We start from the raw sequence: 18,424 nt of genomic DNA, 5'->3' as shown, positions 1-18,424 counted from the left end.
TTGGCCTTTTGTTCACAGCACTGTAATCCCTTATTCCTGATCTTGTGATGTCCTTTTGCCTAGCTTTTGAAGTTTGCACACACCTGGTATTAAACGTCATACTGTCTTCAAGTGATAAGCCCCTCCGCTTTGGTCACTGCTTTGTGTTACAGGGACTGGAGAATAAAATGAAATACCTGCAGTCTTTTGGCCTGTGTGTTTTGTAATTGTATATAATAAAACTGTAATCTTTTTACAGGTTAACGAGCTTCAAAATCTAACAAGTGCAGAAGTAGTTGTTCCTCGTGATCAAACTCCAGATGAAAATGATCAAGTGGTCGTTAAAATAACAGGCCATTTTTATGCAAGTCAGGTAAATTGGTCATATTGGAGATTTAGTAAAAGGGTTGTCTGTCGGAGTGACGCGGCTTCTCAGAGGTAGACACAGGAGCGTTTCTTCTGCCCTTTCACACATCATATACCATTGCAGGGTTCAGTAACACAAACGTGGCCTTTTCTGGCAAAACAGGAAAACAAAAGATAACATATAATACAGTTCATGTGCCTGCGGTGATCCGACCACTCAGGGTGCAATTAACACAGTCCAGCACAGTTCTCTCGAGTTTCCTGCCTCCAGATTCAGAGTCAAAGAAAAAATTCAGTGGTCAGACATTTAACTTTCCCAACCACACCTTTGAGGAGAAGATATGGTGAGTGACCATCCCACCCATCTCTTACAGCCTCTCACAAAAAATCCCAACCCTGTCATGGCTGCCCTCCCGTCACATAACATACTAGAGCAAAACTTCTGGGTTTTATCATCACAAAAGATGGCAGTCTTCCGGATACATATCTCTCCTCACTCACATTGCAAATGACCCTGTCACGATAAATTATGTATATATATGTGTGTGCGTGTATATATAATACTTTTTCCAGACTCGTTTTGTCTAGGAAGTTAATCATTATAGTCAATTATAATGGCCACTGCATAATCACACTGACAGATATCTGTCTTAGAAAGTTGTGCCTGTGAACATGTGCAGTAGAAGCTCCTCTGCCTTCATGTGTAGGAATATATCCCGGTGGATATTCCAATCTAATACTGGAGATACCAGGGGTGCTGCGATAAAGAGGCTGCGCACCCTGTCTATCTGATCTATACTGGAGATACCAGGAGTGCTGCGATAAAGAGGCTGCTCACACTGCTGCGCACCCTGTCTATCTGATCTATACTGGAGATACCAGGGGTGCTGCGATAAAGAGGCTGCTCACACTGCTGCGCACCCTGTCTATCTGATCTATACTGGAGATACCAGGAGTGCTGCGATAAAGAGGCTGCTCACACTGCTGCGCACCCTGTCTATCTGATCTATACTGGAGATACCAGGGGTGCTGCGATAAAGAGGCTGCTCACACTGCTGCGCACCCTGTCTATCTGATCTATACTGGAGATACCAGGGGTGCTGCGATAAAGAGGCTGCTCACACTGCTGCGCACCCTGTCTATCTGATCTATACTGGAGATACCAGGGGTGCTGCGATAAAGAGGCTGCTCACACTGCTGCGCACCCTGTCTATCTGATCTATACTGGAGATACCAGGAGTGCTGAGGTACGTTGGACAGGAGCGCGAACAGACGCTTCTTGCTCTCTGGTATAATATTGGAGATGCCAGAGAGAGTGCAGAGGTAAGAAATATCTGCTCACTCTTCTTTCCAGCCTGTCTTTCCGGATGCTGAGTAGCTACTGTAGTCTGGAAATAACCTGTACTAAGTATTCCCAGGTCACAGCAGTAGAGCATAAGTCACCTTCCTTTTCTCCTTCTAGGATGGGTTTCTGTCATAGTAATAAGGCGGTGGCCATTCATCTATTGTGATAACCTCCCTGGTCAAAACCACTTTGACTTGCCATTTAAAGATATTTAGGAATGTTATTAGTAGATGAATTTTTGTATTTACATAAATCTCACATTACTAGAGGGACTAATTTTGATGCTTTTTACATTTATTTTTTTTTAATTGCTTTAGTAGTGTGGATACTTATTTTGAACTGTATTGGCTGAAAGGATGTAAAGCACAAAAATATAACATTTATGTTACTAAAGTTGTACACCGTGTAGGGGACAGTGAGGCTGCCCCCCTGGATACATAGAAAAAAATTGAGCTTGATTTAAGTTGGTACACATACAGCGCACAAACGCATGTTCACATTGGCCATAAAGCATACAAAACCTACAAGAGACAAAATGAACAAAAACCCTGCTGTAACTAAATGAATAAAAAGCAGAAGTGCATTTAAATAGCAGAGTTCTTAGTAATACTATTTTTGATCAAAAATAGTATATAAGCCATCCCACCATCGCCAAGGTGACCCTGATCGGGACGGTCCTACACTGTCTAATATTAAAAACCTTACATGTGTCAGAGTTGATCTCAGTGTGTGAATAAGGGCTCACAAAAGGACCAGGTCTCAACCTGTGGACACCAGTCTGGGGAAGACATTAACTGTAACAATCTGCGCAAGTTGGGGTGTGGCCTCTCTCCTGACCTGGCAATTACATTTAAAGTCTTCCTCAGACTGGTGTCCACAGGTCGGGACCTGGTTCTTTTGTCTGCCCTTACTCACACACTGAGGTCAACTCTGACACATGGTAAGGTTTTTAATATTAGACCGTGTAGGACCGTCCCGATCAGGGTCACCTTATCGACAGTGGGATGACTTTTTTGCTATTTTTTTTATCAAAAATAGTATTGCTTATAACACTGTGTTAAGCAAAAGTGCATTTAAATATTTAGTTACAGCAATGGTTTTTGCTCATTTTGTGTTTTGTAGGTTTTTCCCCCTTGAAACATGTTTGTTTGTGTGTGTGTGTCCTCAGTAGGAAATGAGGAGTAAGCTACTGCCAGACATATTTGGCTTATCTTCCTAGCATCTGCCATGGTGTAATGGCCGTAAGGTCTCCTTTGCATATTGGATGTACAGTCGAGATATCACTATTGTGTAAGACTCGCTCAACTTAAATCTACAGCTCTGGCAAAAATTAAGAGACCACTGCAAAATTTTCAGTTTGTCTAATTTTTCTCTTTATAGGTATATTTTTGAGCAAAATGTAAATTGCTCTTTTATTCTATAAACTACAGATAACATGTCTTCACATTTCCAAGCACTAAATTTTGTATTTATTTTCAGAAAATGAGAAATGGTCAAAATAACAAAAAAATGCGGTGCTTGCAGACCTCAAATAATGCTAAGAAAACAAGTTCATAATCATTTAGAAACAACAATACTAATGTTTTAACTCAGGCAGAGTTCAGAAATCAGTATTTTGTGGAATAACCATGATTTGTAATCACAGCTTTCGTGCATCTTGGCATTTTTTCCACCAGTCTTTCACACTGCTTCTGGGTGTCTTTATGCCACTCCTGGTGCAAAAATGTAAGCAGTTCTTTGTTTGATGGCTTGTGACTATCCATCTTCCTCTTGATTACATGCCAGAGGTTTTCAATGGGGTTCAGGTTCTGGAGATTGGGCTGCCCATGACAGGGATTTGGTGTGGTGGTCCTTCATCCACACAATGATTGACCTAGCTGTGTGGCATGGCGCATTGTCCTGCTGGAAAAAAAAACAGTCCTCGGAGTTGGGGAACATTGCCTGAGCAGAAGGAATCAACAGTTTTTCCAGGATAACCTTGTATGCGGCTTGATTCATACATCCTTCGCAAAGATTAGCCTGCCCAATTCCAGCCTTGCTGAAGCATCCCCAGTTCATCACCGATCCTCCACCAAATTTCACAGTGGGTGCAAAACACTGTGGCTTGTACACCTCTCCAGGTCTCCGTCTAACCATTAGAGGACCAGGTGTTGGGCAAAGCTGATAATTACTCATCAGAAAGATTACCTTACTCCAGTCTTCTTTGGTCCAATCCCTATGGTCTTTGGAAAACTTCAGCCTGGCTCTCCTTTGCTTCTCATTGAGGAAAGTCTTTTTTTCTACCTTTACATGACTTGAGCCCTGCCTCTAGGAGCCTGTTATGAACTGTTGCACTTCACCCCAGCTGCCGTTTGCTGAGTGACATTCGAATAAGATGATGGTCATCCCGGTCAGTGGAGAGTCATTTTCGCCCTCTGCCAGTCTGTAGCTTCGTTGTCCCCAATGTCTGCTGCTTGACCTTGCTGTAATGGACAGCCGTCTTAGAAATTTTAAGAATGGAGGCAGCATAACGCATACTGTATCCCTCTGCTAGTAAAGCCATAATTGAGCCCTTGTCCTCACTCAACACTTTTCATTTCAACTCCTTTGTCATGGTTTAAAAGTTATTTTTTCAGTCCTATTACTTTTGAGATATTACTAGCACTTGTTTTGCAATCAGCTTGGCCTATTGCAAGAGGATGGTGAACACCACAGCAAGGCTTTTTATACTTTCCTTCGTTACTTAAGATTTGGTTCAGGTGATCACCTAATCAGAAGCACATTAAGTAAAATAAGGTGTACTCTGGTTGGAATTCAACTGGCACTGGAATGGAATGGCTGTCATACATAGAGAGAAGCTGATTTTTATAAAATGGTGCCGTGGTCTCTTAATTTTTGCCAGAGCTGAACTAAAAACTCCCAAAAAAATAATATAAAACAAGTGAAGACTTGAATAGCGTTTAATTTTTTTTAACTCGTTATCTCCCCTCTTCTTCGTCTTGTACGGCAGTTCTAAGCTGAAAGATTAGATTTGTATACACTAAAAACCAAAACCAAAAACCTACACAGTAGTGTACTTTGGCCTTTTATAGGGATTGTGCAGAAATATTTTCCAAGGTAACCATCCCAATCAAATATAGACAGGAGCGATCTCCTTTATGCCCAAACTTTTCCTGGGCATATAAATTTTATGTTAACATTTGTGTTTCTTGACTTTTTAGCTTGCACAGAGGAAAATTCAGGAAATTTTGGCTCAGGTAAGAAGACAACAGCAGCAACAGCAGAAGACTGCACAAAGTGGACAGCCCCAGCCAAGACGAAAATAAAGGTTCAGGATAGGAACATGGCCCTTCACAGAGACAGATGCCAGACCAAAGACAGACTGAGTAATTGACAGGGATCCACCCCTGTGCTATGTGGTTAAAAAAATGCCAACTAGCTTGTCACCTGTTTTAGGACCAGGCAACAATTAAACTGTCTCTGAGAATGTAATTTAGGCTCCCAAACTTTTGAAACCCAGCTTTAAAAAAAAAAAAAAAAAAAAGAAAATTTGAAAAAAAAAAAGGAAAAAGAAAAGGAAAAAAAAATATAAGGACCCCTTCACTTCCCTTTTGATCTATTCTCACGAGTTAACATAAACCTTGTTAGTCTTTTTTTATTGTTCTTATCCCCCCAACAATTTTAGAACTTTGTTTAATGAAGCTTTCTCTTATGAGTTCTCTGGTGTAAAAAGAAAAGGCATTGCTCTTTATACGTCCAGTTATATTAAAAGAAATTAGTAAAGGGTGGGATTATTGGTTGATTAGTGTTTGAAGGATATTGATGAGATTAAGTGTTAGTCCCAGTGTTGAACAAGTGGCATTTTTTTTTTTTTTTTTTTAATTTGGTTGCATTTTTACTTAACACTGCCATGAATAACCTAAGGGAAGTGTAGAAAGGTGTTGGCCAGGGCATAAAAAGATGAATATGCATTTTACTAAACTACCTCAGGCATTTAGTACCTCAATGAGAAATTTGTTCCTCTTTTTTTGCTTTTTTTTTTAATTTTTATTTTAATTTTTTTTTCGTATTTTGTATACTTTATAAAGCTAATAGTTCTTGAGCATTTTATTTTTTTAATAAAAAAAAAAAAAAAATCAGCGACCAGCTAGAAGTGCAGAAATATAACTTTGGTCAGAGAATGCATCTACTAGCTGATGGCTGATGGGAGTAAAAGATGGGAAGTTGCCTCAGTTTCTCTGAAGCCTTCCACACCATCATTTTGCTACAAAATTCAGTGAATGTTCAAATAGATACTGAAAGACGCCACCATACCGATAGCAGCAATGCCGTTTATTTTTTCTTTTACTATGGGATGAAAAAAAAAGTTTGACGGTACTTTTTTTCTGGGAACACCACACAAGGAAGTGATGGAAAGAGGCCAGCTGGGTTTAAAGTTTTTTTTTTTTTTTTTTTTTTTTTTTTTTTTTTTTTTTTTTTTTCTTTTTTCAAAAAAACTTTTTTTTAATTTTTTTTTTTATGGGTGCTAGAAGACTGGATTTTTCATTTTTCTTTCTTTCTTTGTGCTGCTTGGTTGAATGCAATGAACCCTTTGTGCCTTTGACCATCACTACCTAATAGCGCTACATTTAAACATTTTGCAGCCCGTTTGAACTTTGCCATTCTGTTCAAAGAGCAAGCTTCATCGTCCGTTTGGTAAACTATAAAAAAATAAAAAATAAAATAAATAGAAATAACCATACTTGATCTATGGGAGCATAAATATATATATGTATAAAATATATAAATATATATATTTCCTTTCTATTTTTTTCCACCCCTTCCCATAACCATCAAAATCATGCTTCCCATCAGATCAATGTATATTACATTCAGTTACCATGACTGGGGGAGAGGGAATGGGGAGATGGGTCAGACATTGGTTTGATCACGCGAAAGATAACGACAGGCTTACGTTTACATATCCAGCCTCAGTAAAGAATTAAGAAGAAACAAAAAAAAAACAAAAAAAACTATTAAAAGGGCCACACAAAGCTACTTGGAAGGTTAAAAGCTGAATACAACCGTCTCTTTTGGTTTGAAATAGATACAGCAGGGTTTATGCACACTTTTTATTTTGTTTTTATTTTTTTTTTTGGCAACCAACCATTTATCCTTCAGCAGCCAGTGGCACGTGGATGATACCACCGTGTGCTTCTGACAGCTCAAGGGTATAGAGGAAAAAAAAAAAGAAATAAAAAGGCAGGGAAAAGGAGAGCTACCAAATTCTTTTAATTTCCGAATGTAATTTGAATGATTGTGGTAATATTTACACATTCAAGTTTCTACAATAAACTTCAGTCTACCTCAGTTTTGAAAATGTGGCAACACATGGTGCATAAAGACTGCTGTGTGCGTGTGTGTGTGTGGTCTTAACAGAGCCATGCGATTTACCTCTGAACCTTTATTTTTTTTTTGTGATGTTTTTGTGCATGAGATGATCACAATCACCATGCTGCACTGATTTGAGGGGCACAACTAGCAAAAACCATTTGTTTCATCATTTTGTTGATCTACCTCTTAGAGTCATATTGAAATAGAGGCATTTCTACATAGAATAGATAATTTCCCAAAGATCATTGTTGTACAGATCTTTTTTTTTTTTTTTTCTTTTTTTTTTTTTTTTTTAATGGTCTGAAGTGTTTTTTCTTTGTTATTCTTCATCATATACATCTTACTAATTTGGTTAAAAAAAATAAATAAAAAAAAAACTCTGAACCTATGTTGTAGTTTTAAGGAAAGCCTAAATATTTTTTTTTTTTTTCTTGGCAAGAGTGACATTTAGTGTTTAGAAATTTTTCTTACATTGATTTAAAATACTGAACTATGAAAAAAAAAGTCATAAAAATAACAGTAAACGTTCGTTGAGGTCTAAGTATAGACTTGACTTTCTTTTTCTTAACATGATGAAGCAGACATAACTTGATTATTTTCCATGAATTTTTACTTTACAGATAGGTGCTGCATTTACATCTGCTGATTTAAAATACTGTCATATCTCTTTAAATTTCTAGACTATTAGTGTGGTAATCATGTTATTTTCAATTGAGACTTGGTAACTTGGAGTATTTTTGGCAATAGATACAGTAGAGAGTTATACTGTAAATGAGTTTAATATCTGCAAAGCATGGATCATATTTCATCTGTAATGTGCCCCCAAGCAGCTCCACTTGCCAGATGCCTCTGAATGGAATAAAGAGTTTAACTCCTATTTTGTAGTGGTGTGTTTATTTCTGTTAGAGTATAAAAAAAAAAACCCCTATTGCAAAGCTTTTATTAACATGTGAATTCATTAAAGGTAATCTGTCACCAGGTTTTTGCCACCTAATCTGAGATCAGCATGATATAGGGGCAGAGACACTGATTCCAGCGATGTTTCACTTACTGGGCTGTTTAGTGTAGTTTTGATGATAATTATTCATAACTGTGCATTTATCAGAAGAATAGTAAACTTGCTCCCAGTTAGTCATCCATGTTCATGAGCTCTATATAACGCTGCCCCCACCACGGATTCTCAGTTTTCTGCCTATGCACAGTGTGCGTGGGTGTAGTGCGGCCTGAGGGCCACTGTTTCCAGCCCCTTGGCTGTCTTGGTCCACGGACCAGATTGGAGCAGTTAGAAGACCAGATGTGGCTCACGGCCCACACAATGCCCAGATCGGTCTTTGATTTGCAATCTGCAATAGCAATTGACGCTAGTCACACCCCATAAATAATCGAATGAGTCGCCCTGATGGAATACAGGGGCAATAAAGTGCAGTGTCAAGACACCAGACCCAAATCAAAGACTCCTCATAAGAAGTGATGAGCGCATGTGTTCAGATAACGTGCTGTGCTCGGGTGTTATCGAATAATATGTTCGAGTTCCCTGCGGCTGCATGGTTTTCGGCTGTTAGACACAACACATGCGGGGATGTTGGAAGTCCTGTATGATGGTCCAATACTTTCAGAAGATCTGTCTGTAACGGGGTCTACCAAGCTGGGGTACCTCTTTCAGTACCACCCCGTGTTTTCGGAGGTCCGCTCTACGTTGGCTGGAGTCTAACAATGTCCAATCATAATAATAATCTTTATTATCCAATCCAGTAATTGTGGATACAAATGGTATAGGTCTGTTCCTTTTCCTCATCTTTTTATCTATTATACTAAAACCCTGCTCCAGATCATGTTTCGGGTAACTCCTATCTCTGAATGTATCAATTCTCTCCGAACAGTACGTTTTCTTCAGAAGATCAGTTACAGTTCTATAAATTCTCATTAATGCGACTTATTTGTAGTAATGGGTAGGAAACTATTAGAAATGCCTTGCTATTGCAGATGTGTGGTTTTTGTAAGTAAGTAGGTCACCATTTTGCCGTTATGAAAATAAATCATTGTTTTCCCTTCACCCATGACAGCACCACATGAGAGAGGGATCCGCCCCGCCAGGACAGGAACCTACTGAAACATAAGGGGCGGCACCTCTCCCCCGCTTCAGTTGGGTACCTGTCCTGGAAAGGAATCCCTCTGACAGCGGCGGCGCCTGTCAGGATGAAAGACCCAGGGCCGTCCCGGCGTTTAAATTGCAGGGCTGACTTACCTGCGACGCCGGCCGTCGGCAGCTGGTAGCGCAGTCCCCGGGGTGTTGCCTGATCCGGGCCCCGGGTTCGTGCGGGCACGTCCCGATGTCCTCCCTTCGGAGGTTCCTCCACGTGCCGCCCTCCCCCTGCGCGCGCGCCCGTCCTTCGCCTGCATGCAGGGGAAGCCGGGGGCGGAGACCGGCATCCGACGTCAGCGGCGCAGAGGATTCTGGGAGCGCGACCGCTGACGTCATCAGGACGCGACGATCATGGCGCCGGGCGCGACGCCGGCCAGGAGAAGCGGCTGGCGGTCGCGGGGGGGAGGGGTAATGAGGGGCACTCACCGATAAAGAAGGAGCAGAAGCGGCTGCAGGGGTGACAATGGCGTCTCAGGAGGATCGCTCACCGTCCCCATTGTCTCTGCCCCCATCACAAGCTTCTGGTCGCAAGAGCCGCTCGAGCGGCAAAAGCAGCAGCCGTCCAAGTCACCGATCGAGGGATTCCTCGAGGTCAAAAGAACGCAGAACGCACGCTCCTTCGCAGCCCCAGAGCCCGGTATCGGTCTTTCCTGGGTGGTAAGTGATCTCCGTGAAAGCTGACAATGTTGTAATAGGGCTTCCTATGTCTTTTCTTTTTTAGGGAGGCAAAAAAGCTATATGCAAAAAGAAAAATAAAGTATGTGCCATATGCCACAGCCCTTTAGCAAAAGACTACCAAAAGGACTTGTGTCAGCCGTATCCAGCGGACTATGGCTGAAGAGGCACCGAGCCTGGCAACAAACCTCAGATCAATAATTAAGTCGGAGGTACAGGGCTCACTTAAAAAATTATTAAAAAAGAAAAGTAAGAGTAGGAAAGCCTCCCCGAGTTCCTCGTCAGGCTCCTCCTCTTTGGAGTATCAAGTTGAGCACGGGTCATCTTCATCCTCAGACAGTGATACGGGGGGCAGATCTTGCTTTCCCGTAGAAGATACGGACGCCCTCCTTAAAGCCATCATCAGGTCCACTATGGGCCTACAGGAGGAGAAAGTAGAGAGATCACTGGAGGATGTGATGTTTGGCGGCCTACAAGAAAGGAAAAAGCGTACCTTTCCGGTCAATGACAAGATTCAGGCCCTAATCGAAAGAGAGTGGAAGAAACTGGAGAAGTCAGGTAGCCTTCCCTCCTCTTCAAAGCGAAGATACCCCTTTGAGGCTAAGGACACGGACATCTGGGACAAGGTCCCAAAGATTGACGCCGCAGTGTCTAGGTCTTCCAAGAAATCGGCCCTGCCCCTGGAGGATTCAGGGGTTTTGAGAGATCCCTTGGATAAAAAAGCGGACTCGTACCTAAGGCACACTTGGGAGGCAGCGGCAGGCGGTCTAAAACCAGCAATAGCCGGCACCTGCACAGCCCGGTCATTAATGGTCTGGTTGCAACAACTGGAAGAAAAATTGGTCTCCAAAATACCAAGAGAGAAAATTTTAGGTGAAATGTACCTACTACACGGAGCTGCCGCCTTCTTGGCAGATACCTCCGCCGACTCGATGAGGTTAACGGCAAGAGCAGCGGGGCTGTCGAACGCCGCAAGACGGGCGTTATGGCTCAAAGGCTGCCCTGGGGACATTCAATCTAAGGCAAAATTATGCTTGTTACCATGTGATGGGCAGTTCTTGTTTGGAAAAGACCTGGATGACATCCTGGAAAAAGCCGGTGATAAAAAGGGCTTCCCCAGATTCATGGGTGATCAAAGGAGACCGCCCTTTCGGAGGGGAAGGTTCAATCGAGGCCGTCCCCCGGGAGAACGGAAAAGGTGGGACGACAAGAGGAAAAAAGAACCAGGGTTTATGTTTGGGGGAAATACCTCAACCGCCAAAAAATCCCCGCAATGACACCAGCCCTCCTGTGGGGGGAAGATTGAGGCTCTTTTCTCAAGAATGGGACAAAATATCGGCCAACAATTGGATCCTGAAAATTATAAAGAATGGCCTAAAAATCCCCTTCTTCCAGTATCCAAGAGCTTCATTTGTGGTGACCCCCGTCAGGAAGGATCCAGGAGAGCAATCAGCCATAGAAACAGAAATCTTAGGACTATTGGAGAAACAAGTTCTGGTAGAGGTCCCGAAAGATCAAGAAGGGGGTTCTATTCTCCCCTCTTCCTAATAAAAAAAACCCGACCTTTCCTTCAGAACGATAATAAATCTCAGGCGCCTCAATCAATGGATCATGAACCAAACATTCAAAATGGAATCAGTGACTTCGGCCATAAAGCTGTTACACCACAACTGCTTCATGGCCGTAATAGATTTGAAGGATGCCTATTACCATATCCCGATGCACCAAGAGTACCAAAAATACCTGAGGGTAGCCCTATACATCCAGGGTGACCTCAGGCATTTTCAATTTACGGCTCTTCCGTTTGGCATCTCCATAGCGCCAAGGATTTTTACAAAAGTAATAGCGGAAATGACAGCTTTCCTTCGAATCCACAATGTGATTATGGTGCCTTACTTGGACGATTTTCTGGTCATTGGCAATTCAGAACATCACTGCGCACATCAGGTAGAGAAGATAACAGAGACCCTGCAAAGACTGGGTTGGATGGTAAACTTAAAAAAATCAAAACTTCAACCCCTAAGGAAACAAACGTTTCTAGGTTTCGTCTTGGACTCCGACCGTCAAGTTTGTCTCTTGCCAGAGAAAAAACTAGAGAAGGTGAGAGAAATGACCCTTACGGCAATACAGCATCCTCACATGACCCTAAGAAGGGCAATGTCCCTGTTGGGCACGCTAACAGCCTGTATCCCAGCGGTCAACTGGGCACAGTTTCATACCCGACAACTGCAGGCGGAAATCTTGTCAGCCCAGGACGATTGAAAGGGCGTTTAGAAGGGAAGCTGGAACTTTCCGAAAGGGGGAAAAACTCTCACTTGGTGGCTAGATGACACAAATTTAGCAGGGGGAACTTTGTGGCACAGGCCCGTGTCCGATGTAATATTGACGGACGCAAGCTCCTCGGGATGGGGGGCACACCTGAGAGAACATATGGCCCAAGGGTCCTGGGGTCACATAGAGCAGAAGGCTTCCTCCAACTTAAGAGAGTTGAGAGCGATAAACAGAGCCCTAGAGGCATTCATTCCCATGTTACAGGGTCAAAACGTCCGAATTATGTCAGACAACAGGGTGGCAGTGGCGTATGTCAACCACCAGGGAGGGACAAGGTCAAACTCCCTAATGGACGAAGCCAAAAGAATCTTCCTCAAAGCAGAGCAACACCTAACCTCCCTAACAGCCCTACACATCAAAGGGACAGAAAATGTTCAAGCCGACTTTCTAAGCCGCAACAAGTTAAAACAGGGAGAGTGGGCCTTAAATCGGGTAATATTCCGCAAGATAGTACAGTTATGGGGACAGCCAGTAATCGACCTCTTTGCCACCAAAAGCAACCGGCAAGTGAGAAGGTTCTGCTCATTAAACCCAGGGGAAAACCCGTGGGCAGTAGACGCTCTAAAAATCCCGTGGCGGTTCAAACTGAGCTATGCCTTTCCCCCAGTAGCGTTAATCCCGACAGTAGTAAAAAAGATAAGAGACGAGCAAGCCAGAGTAATCCTCATAGCCCCGTTCTGGCCAAAAAGACCGTGGTTTTCACTACTACAAATGATGTCTCTCTCAGACCCGTGGGTACTGCCAGAGATTCCAGATTTGTTAGCTCAGGGGCCGATATTCCACAAACAAGTCAAGGGGCTCCATCTGACGGCGTGGAATTTGAGAGGTCACTTTTGAGGGATAAAGGTTTTTCCCCGGGGTTGGTGACTACTCGAATGAAAAGTAGAAAACCAATAACAACCAACATATATGGCAGGACGTGGAAGAAATTCCTACAATTCCTGGGAAAACCGTTAGGTCAAGAACCCCCAATCGAGTCCATCTTGGAGTTCTTGCAGGCAGGCCTACAGCTAGGCCTGGCGGTTAATACCCTCAAGGTACAGGTTTCAGCGCTGGGTGCATTATACAATTGCAATATAGCGGCAAACAGATGGGTAGCCAGGTTTATAAAATCTTGCCACAGATCTAGGCCAGTTTCCTTACCGAAAATAGCTCCATGGGATCTAAATCTGGTGCTGGAAGCCCTCACGAAAGAGCCGTTTGAACCCATACAGCAGATTTCAACTAAAAATCTCACTCTAAAAACCATCATTTTGGTAGCTCTAACGTCGGCACGTAGAGTTAGTGACTTACAGGCCCTTTCAGTCAACCCACCATATACCCAGATATACCAGGATAGGGTGGTTATGAGAACAGACCCGGCTTACTTGCCGAAAGTAGTAACTAACTTTCACCGAAACCAAGAGATTGTCCTCCCTTCCTTTTGCGAGAATCCGAAAAACCCAGGGGAGGAGAAATTTCATAGCCTAGATGTTAAAAGAACCCTAGTAGAGTATATGTCTATAACCAGCCAGTGGAGGAGGTCCCAGTCCCTATTTGTAGCCTTCCAGGGTGCTAGGAAAGGTTATGGAGTGTCAAAGGGGACTATTGCCCGATGGATTAGGGAGGCCATTAGTGTAGCCTATTCAGCTAGTGGCGTCCCGGTTCCTGACGGCATCAAGGCTCATTCCACCAGAGCCGTGGCGACCTCCTGGGCTGAGAAGGCAGAGGTATCGATAGAGCAAATTTGTAAGGCCGCTACCTGGGCCTCACCCTCAACTTTCTTTAGACACTATAGACTAAATCTGTCCTCCTCTGCTGACTTGACCTTTGGTAGAAGGGTGCTGCAAGCGGTGGTCCCTCCCTAAGGTGTTCGAAGTCTCCAGAATCTCTCATGTGGTGCTGTCATGGGTGAAGGGAAAACCACCATGGTTACTTACCGGTAGCCGGTTTTTCCAGGACCCATGACAGCACCCGTATATTTCCCCCCCTTTTTCACTGTTTGGGTGTGCACAATAGTCGGGTGTATTTGTGTGATGTGGTGTTGGATAAATATGTAACTAAACGGGAAGTCCTCTCAAATGCTCTGTAATCCAACTGAAGCGGGGGAGAGGTGCCGCCCCTTATGTTTCAGTAGGTTCCTGTCCTGGCGGGGCGGATCCCTCTCTCATGTGCTGTCATGGGTTCCGGAAAAACCGGCTACCGGTAAGTAACCATGGTGGTATCTCCCCTGTGGTGACAGAGGGTTAGTGTGTGCCCTGGTTTGCTAGCCAAAACCGCATGGACCAGGGATCATCCCACCGAACGCCTGCTCTCCTTTCACCATGAGCATAATGCTACTCGGACAACACAGGGTGAGGGTAAAACAGTTGTGGTTCAATCAAGTATTGCCACAAGCAGGCAAATAACAGTCCCAGCAAACTACCCAAGATGTGCACATTAGAGTCTCACCCTTCCGCTGACTCGCTGGGATAAGAGCAGGTGTGACTTCAGAGTTTCCAGGGCCGACTAACCCCACCTGTGGCATGCATGCATGCATGCATGCATACATACATACATACATACATACATACATACATACATACATACAAAAATGACAGTCCCTTCAGGTACAAAGGCAGTTGACTGGAGGGTCACAACCTGGCTTCTCTGAAGAACTCCATGGAGCCAGGCGACTGGAGGGTCCCATTTCTGGCTTTCACAAATGTATCCATGGAGAAGATTTGTATTCTTCCAGCTGGGGCTGTGGTCCCTTAAGCTGGCATCCTGTAGAATAACAAGTGTCCTTCGTGATGAAGCACTGATGTCTTGGCTGTTGTCCTGTAGAGTCTAGTTTTTTGGATCTCTTGGCTGTCTGTCTCATGTTACAGAGGCATGTAACCTATTTTTATAAACTGTCCTTCATTCAGTATTCACAGGTCAGGGGAAACAATGGTGATGAGACCAACTCACATTGTTTGATTTTGTAATCTATTTGCATAGTTTTTCTTTTTGTAAGTATTTTGTAAGTCAACAAACTGGCTGGTCTGGACAAGGTGTAATCAACATATTGGAAAACATCATTTTTTTAATTACCCTGTATCACTATTCATCCAGGATGAGAGCACGATGTGTTACAACAAATTGTCAACTTACAAGTCAATATTTGAGATTTACATGAACAAAAGTCTGTTTTCTTGACCAACCAGAAAGAAACTGATAAATTCTGGCTTACTGAAAATAGACATCTGGTTATCTCAGATGAAATGGTGTCCTCGTACCCCCCCAAAAAAAAACACTGGAATCCATATAGTGAAGATACTATCAATGTACTGCTGAAAGAACCCGCTGCAATGTCTAAAAGCCTGACTGATGCACAAGTGACTCTTCAAATTCCTCCATGAATAGGTTAGCATAAGTGGAGGCCATATTGGCCACTATAGCAGTATTTTGTATTTTTGTTGCATCCTGAAACATAACTTAGTTTCCATATAGGACAATTCAGTGATAATAAGAATCCAGTGTTCCACTGGTACACAGCCCTATGAAGAGTACCTGAGGACATTAATCCTACTCTCAAGGTCAATAGACTTCCATAAACTACATACATCAAATGAGACCAGAAAAGCTCCATTAGGGACATGCAGCGCTCTAATTTTTCCCCAAAATCTCCTGTATCCAGAACAAACTACCTAATTCTTGCTATATAGCCTTGCAAGGCTTAATTCAAAAAGAGTCTGTTGTCAGTTCCTTATCCATCTCAATGAGTCTGCCAGGATTCTCCAGCTCCTTGTGTATTTTGTGAAGCACGTACAAAAGAGGTAATCGGATGTTCTTGTATCAAATGCACAAGTATGTCATAATCGGTCACTCCCGAGGTAAAAGCTCCCTCAACAACTGATTGGAACGCCTCAAGTATCTGCCATTTAGGGATGCAATTATTTGGTACATACATTTCCCTATTGGTAAGTTGTCTCCCTATTTTGTCTATATTGATTTTTGCTCATAATAACCAGTGCAGCCCCCTTGTCTGCCAGTTTGGAGATTATTCATACGGTAGTTTTCAAAATACTAGCAGTGTGTTCAAAAACATGAGTTAATAAAAAAAAATCCTTATGCTAGTTTTTATTTCCAGGATTGGGAACATTGCACACTGTTTTCTAATACAAAACATGAAGACAAATGTACAGGGTGGGCCATTTACATGGATACACCTAAATAAAATGGAAATGGTTGCTGATATCAGCTTCCTGTTTGTGGCACATTAGTATATGGGAGCGGGAAAACTTCAAGATGGGTGGTGGCCATTTTGAAGCCGGTCATTTTGGATCCAACTTTATTTTTTTCAATGGGAAGAGGGTCATGTGACACATAAAACTTATTGAGAATTTCACAAGAAAAACAAAGGTGTGCTTGGTTTTAACGTAACTTTATTCTTTCATGAGTTATTTACAAGTTTCTCTTTGTTTACAGCCATTGACATGTCGCAGAGGTTAACACGTTATCATAGAATCGCAGAGTTGGAAGGGACCTCCTGGGCCATCTGGTCCAACCCCCTGCTCAAAGCAGGATTCACTAAATCATCCCAGTCAGATGTCTGTCCAGCCTCTGTTTGAAGACTTCCATTGAAGGAGAACTCACCACTTCTCGTGGCAGCTTGTTCCATTCATTGATCACTAACTAATCTGTGTCTCCTCCCATTCAGTTTCATCCCATTGCTTCTAGTCTTTCCTTGTGCAAATGAGAATAAAGATGATCCTTCTACAATGTGACAGCCCTTTAGATATTTGTAGACAGCTATTAAGTCTCCTCTCAGTCTTCTCTTCTGCAAGCTAAACATTCCCAAATCCTGCAACCTTTCCTCATAAGACAGGGTTTGCAGACCGGTCACCATTCTGGGCGCTCTTTTCTGAACTTGCTCCAGTTTGTTGATGTCTTTTTTAAAATGTGGTGCCCAAAACTGGACACAATATTCCAGATGAGGTCTGACCAAATCAGTGTGTCAAGAGTTGGAGAAGAGGATTGCATTGACAATCCAACATAGTGGGCAGCACTTTGAACACATTTACAAGTTTATGACCACTTATAAAATAACTCATGAAAGAATAAAGTTACGTTAAAACCAAGCACACCATTGTTTTTCTTGTGAAATTCTCAATAAGTTTCCCATTGGAAAAAATAAAGTTGGATCCAAAATGGCCGACTTCAAAGTAGCTGCCAAGGTCATCACCCATCTTGAAAAGTTTCCCCCCTCCCATATACTAATGTGCCACAAACAGTAAGTTGATATCACCAACCATTCCAATTTTATTTAGGTGTATCCATATAAATGGCCCACCCTGTGTATTGTCCAAAATATTCAGCATGGCAGTAATTAATAGCTCCATCTTGCTGGAAATAACTTTCCTTCCCGCACTTACTTCAGGGGTCTTCCTGGCTTGTTTGAAGATCTATATACTGAGGAGCATGTTGTTTTGCTCAGATTGCTTTATCCCGGAGAGTTAAGGTACTGTCACACTTAGCGAAGTACCAGCGATATATCACCAAGTGGTCGCTAGTGAGCTGCCATACAGGCAGATCTCACTAGCGACATCGCTGGGGACGGGGGTCGCTACTTACCAGTCACACCAGGCGATCTTGACGTCCTCCCGCCCGCGTCCACGCTCGTCTCTCCACAGGAAGCTGACGACGAGAAACAGTCCAGGACGGTCTCGCGCGATCAGCGATAACCAGCGGGGGAGCGGGTCGTAAAGTATCAGACACAGCGATGTCGCTAGCAATATCGCTATAACGTCACAAGTTATAGCGATATCGCTTAGTGTGACAGTACCTTTAGTCCAGGGTGTTCGGGCCTTTTTTGAGTGAATCTCCCTATACTTTAAAGGGAATCTGCCACCTATTTTTTCATATATAAACTGCAGCCACTGCCATCAGGGGCTTATCTACAGCATTCTGTAATACTGTAGATAAGCCCCTGATGTAACCTGAAAGGTAAGAAAAATGAGTTGATTATACTCACTCGGGGGTCCGGTCCAGCGCCTCCCATCTTCATGCAATGACGTCCTCTTCCTTGCTGTCTGTTGTGGCTCCTGCCGGGAAAGGTCAGAGAGGTCCGGCGCCTGCGCACTGCAGTACTTTGCTCTGCCCTCAACAGGGCAGATAAAGTACAACTGCGCAGTAGCCGCGGCAGAAGTAAGAAGGAGGACGTCATTGCTAGAAGATGGGAGGCGGGTGAGTATAATATACAGTAACTGATTTTTCTTATCTTTCAGGTT

The 18,424-nt window shown here is 43.0% G+C and overlaps 1 protein-coding gene across 1 annotated transcript in view; it reads left to right on the top strand.

Moving 5' to 3' along the window:
• The window catches only part of IGF2BP3 (insulin like growth factor 2 mRNA binding protein 3), a 117,483-nt gene extending 109,564 nt beyond the window's left edge, over positions 1–7,919 (top strand). Inside the window, exons 14-15 of the mRNA XM_073581423.1 lie at positions 239–352; positions 4,891–7,919. Of these exons, the coding sequence (XP_073437524.1) occupies positions 239–352; positions 4,891–4,995 (219 nt within the window). The 3' untranslated portion in view covers positions 4,996–7,919. The remainder of the gene's footprint in view (positions 1–238; positions 353–4,890) is intronic.
• Positions 7,920–18,424: the final 10,505 nt, after the last annotated feature.

This window comes from Dendrobates tinctorius, unplaced genomic scaffold, assembly GCF_039654945.1.
Source record: "Dendrobates tinctorius isolate UK_male_01 unplaced genomic scaffold, ASM3965494v1 ptg000070l, whole genome shotgun sequence".
In the NCBI taxonomy this organism is placed as follows: domain Eukaryota; kingdom Metazoa; phylum Chordata; class Amphibia; order Anura; family Dendrobatidae; genus Dendrobates; species Dendrobates tinctorius.
Note: the sequence above shows the minus strand (reverse complement) of the source record. Positions and strands in the feature narration are given on the sequence as shown.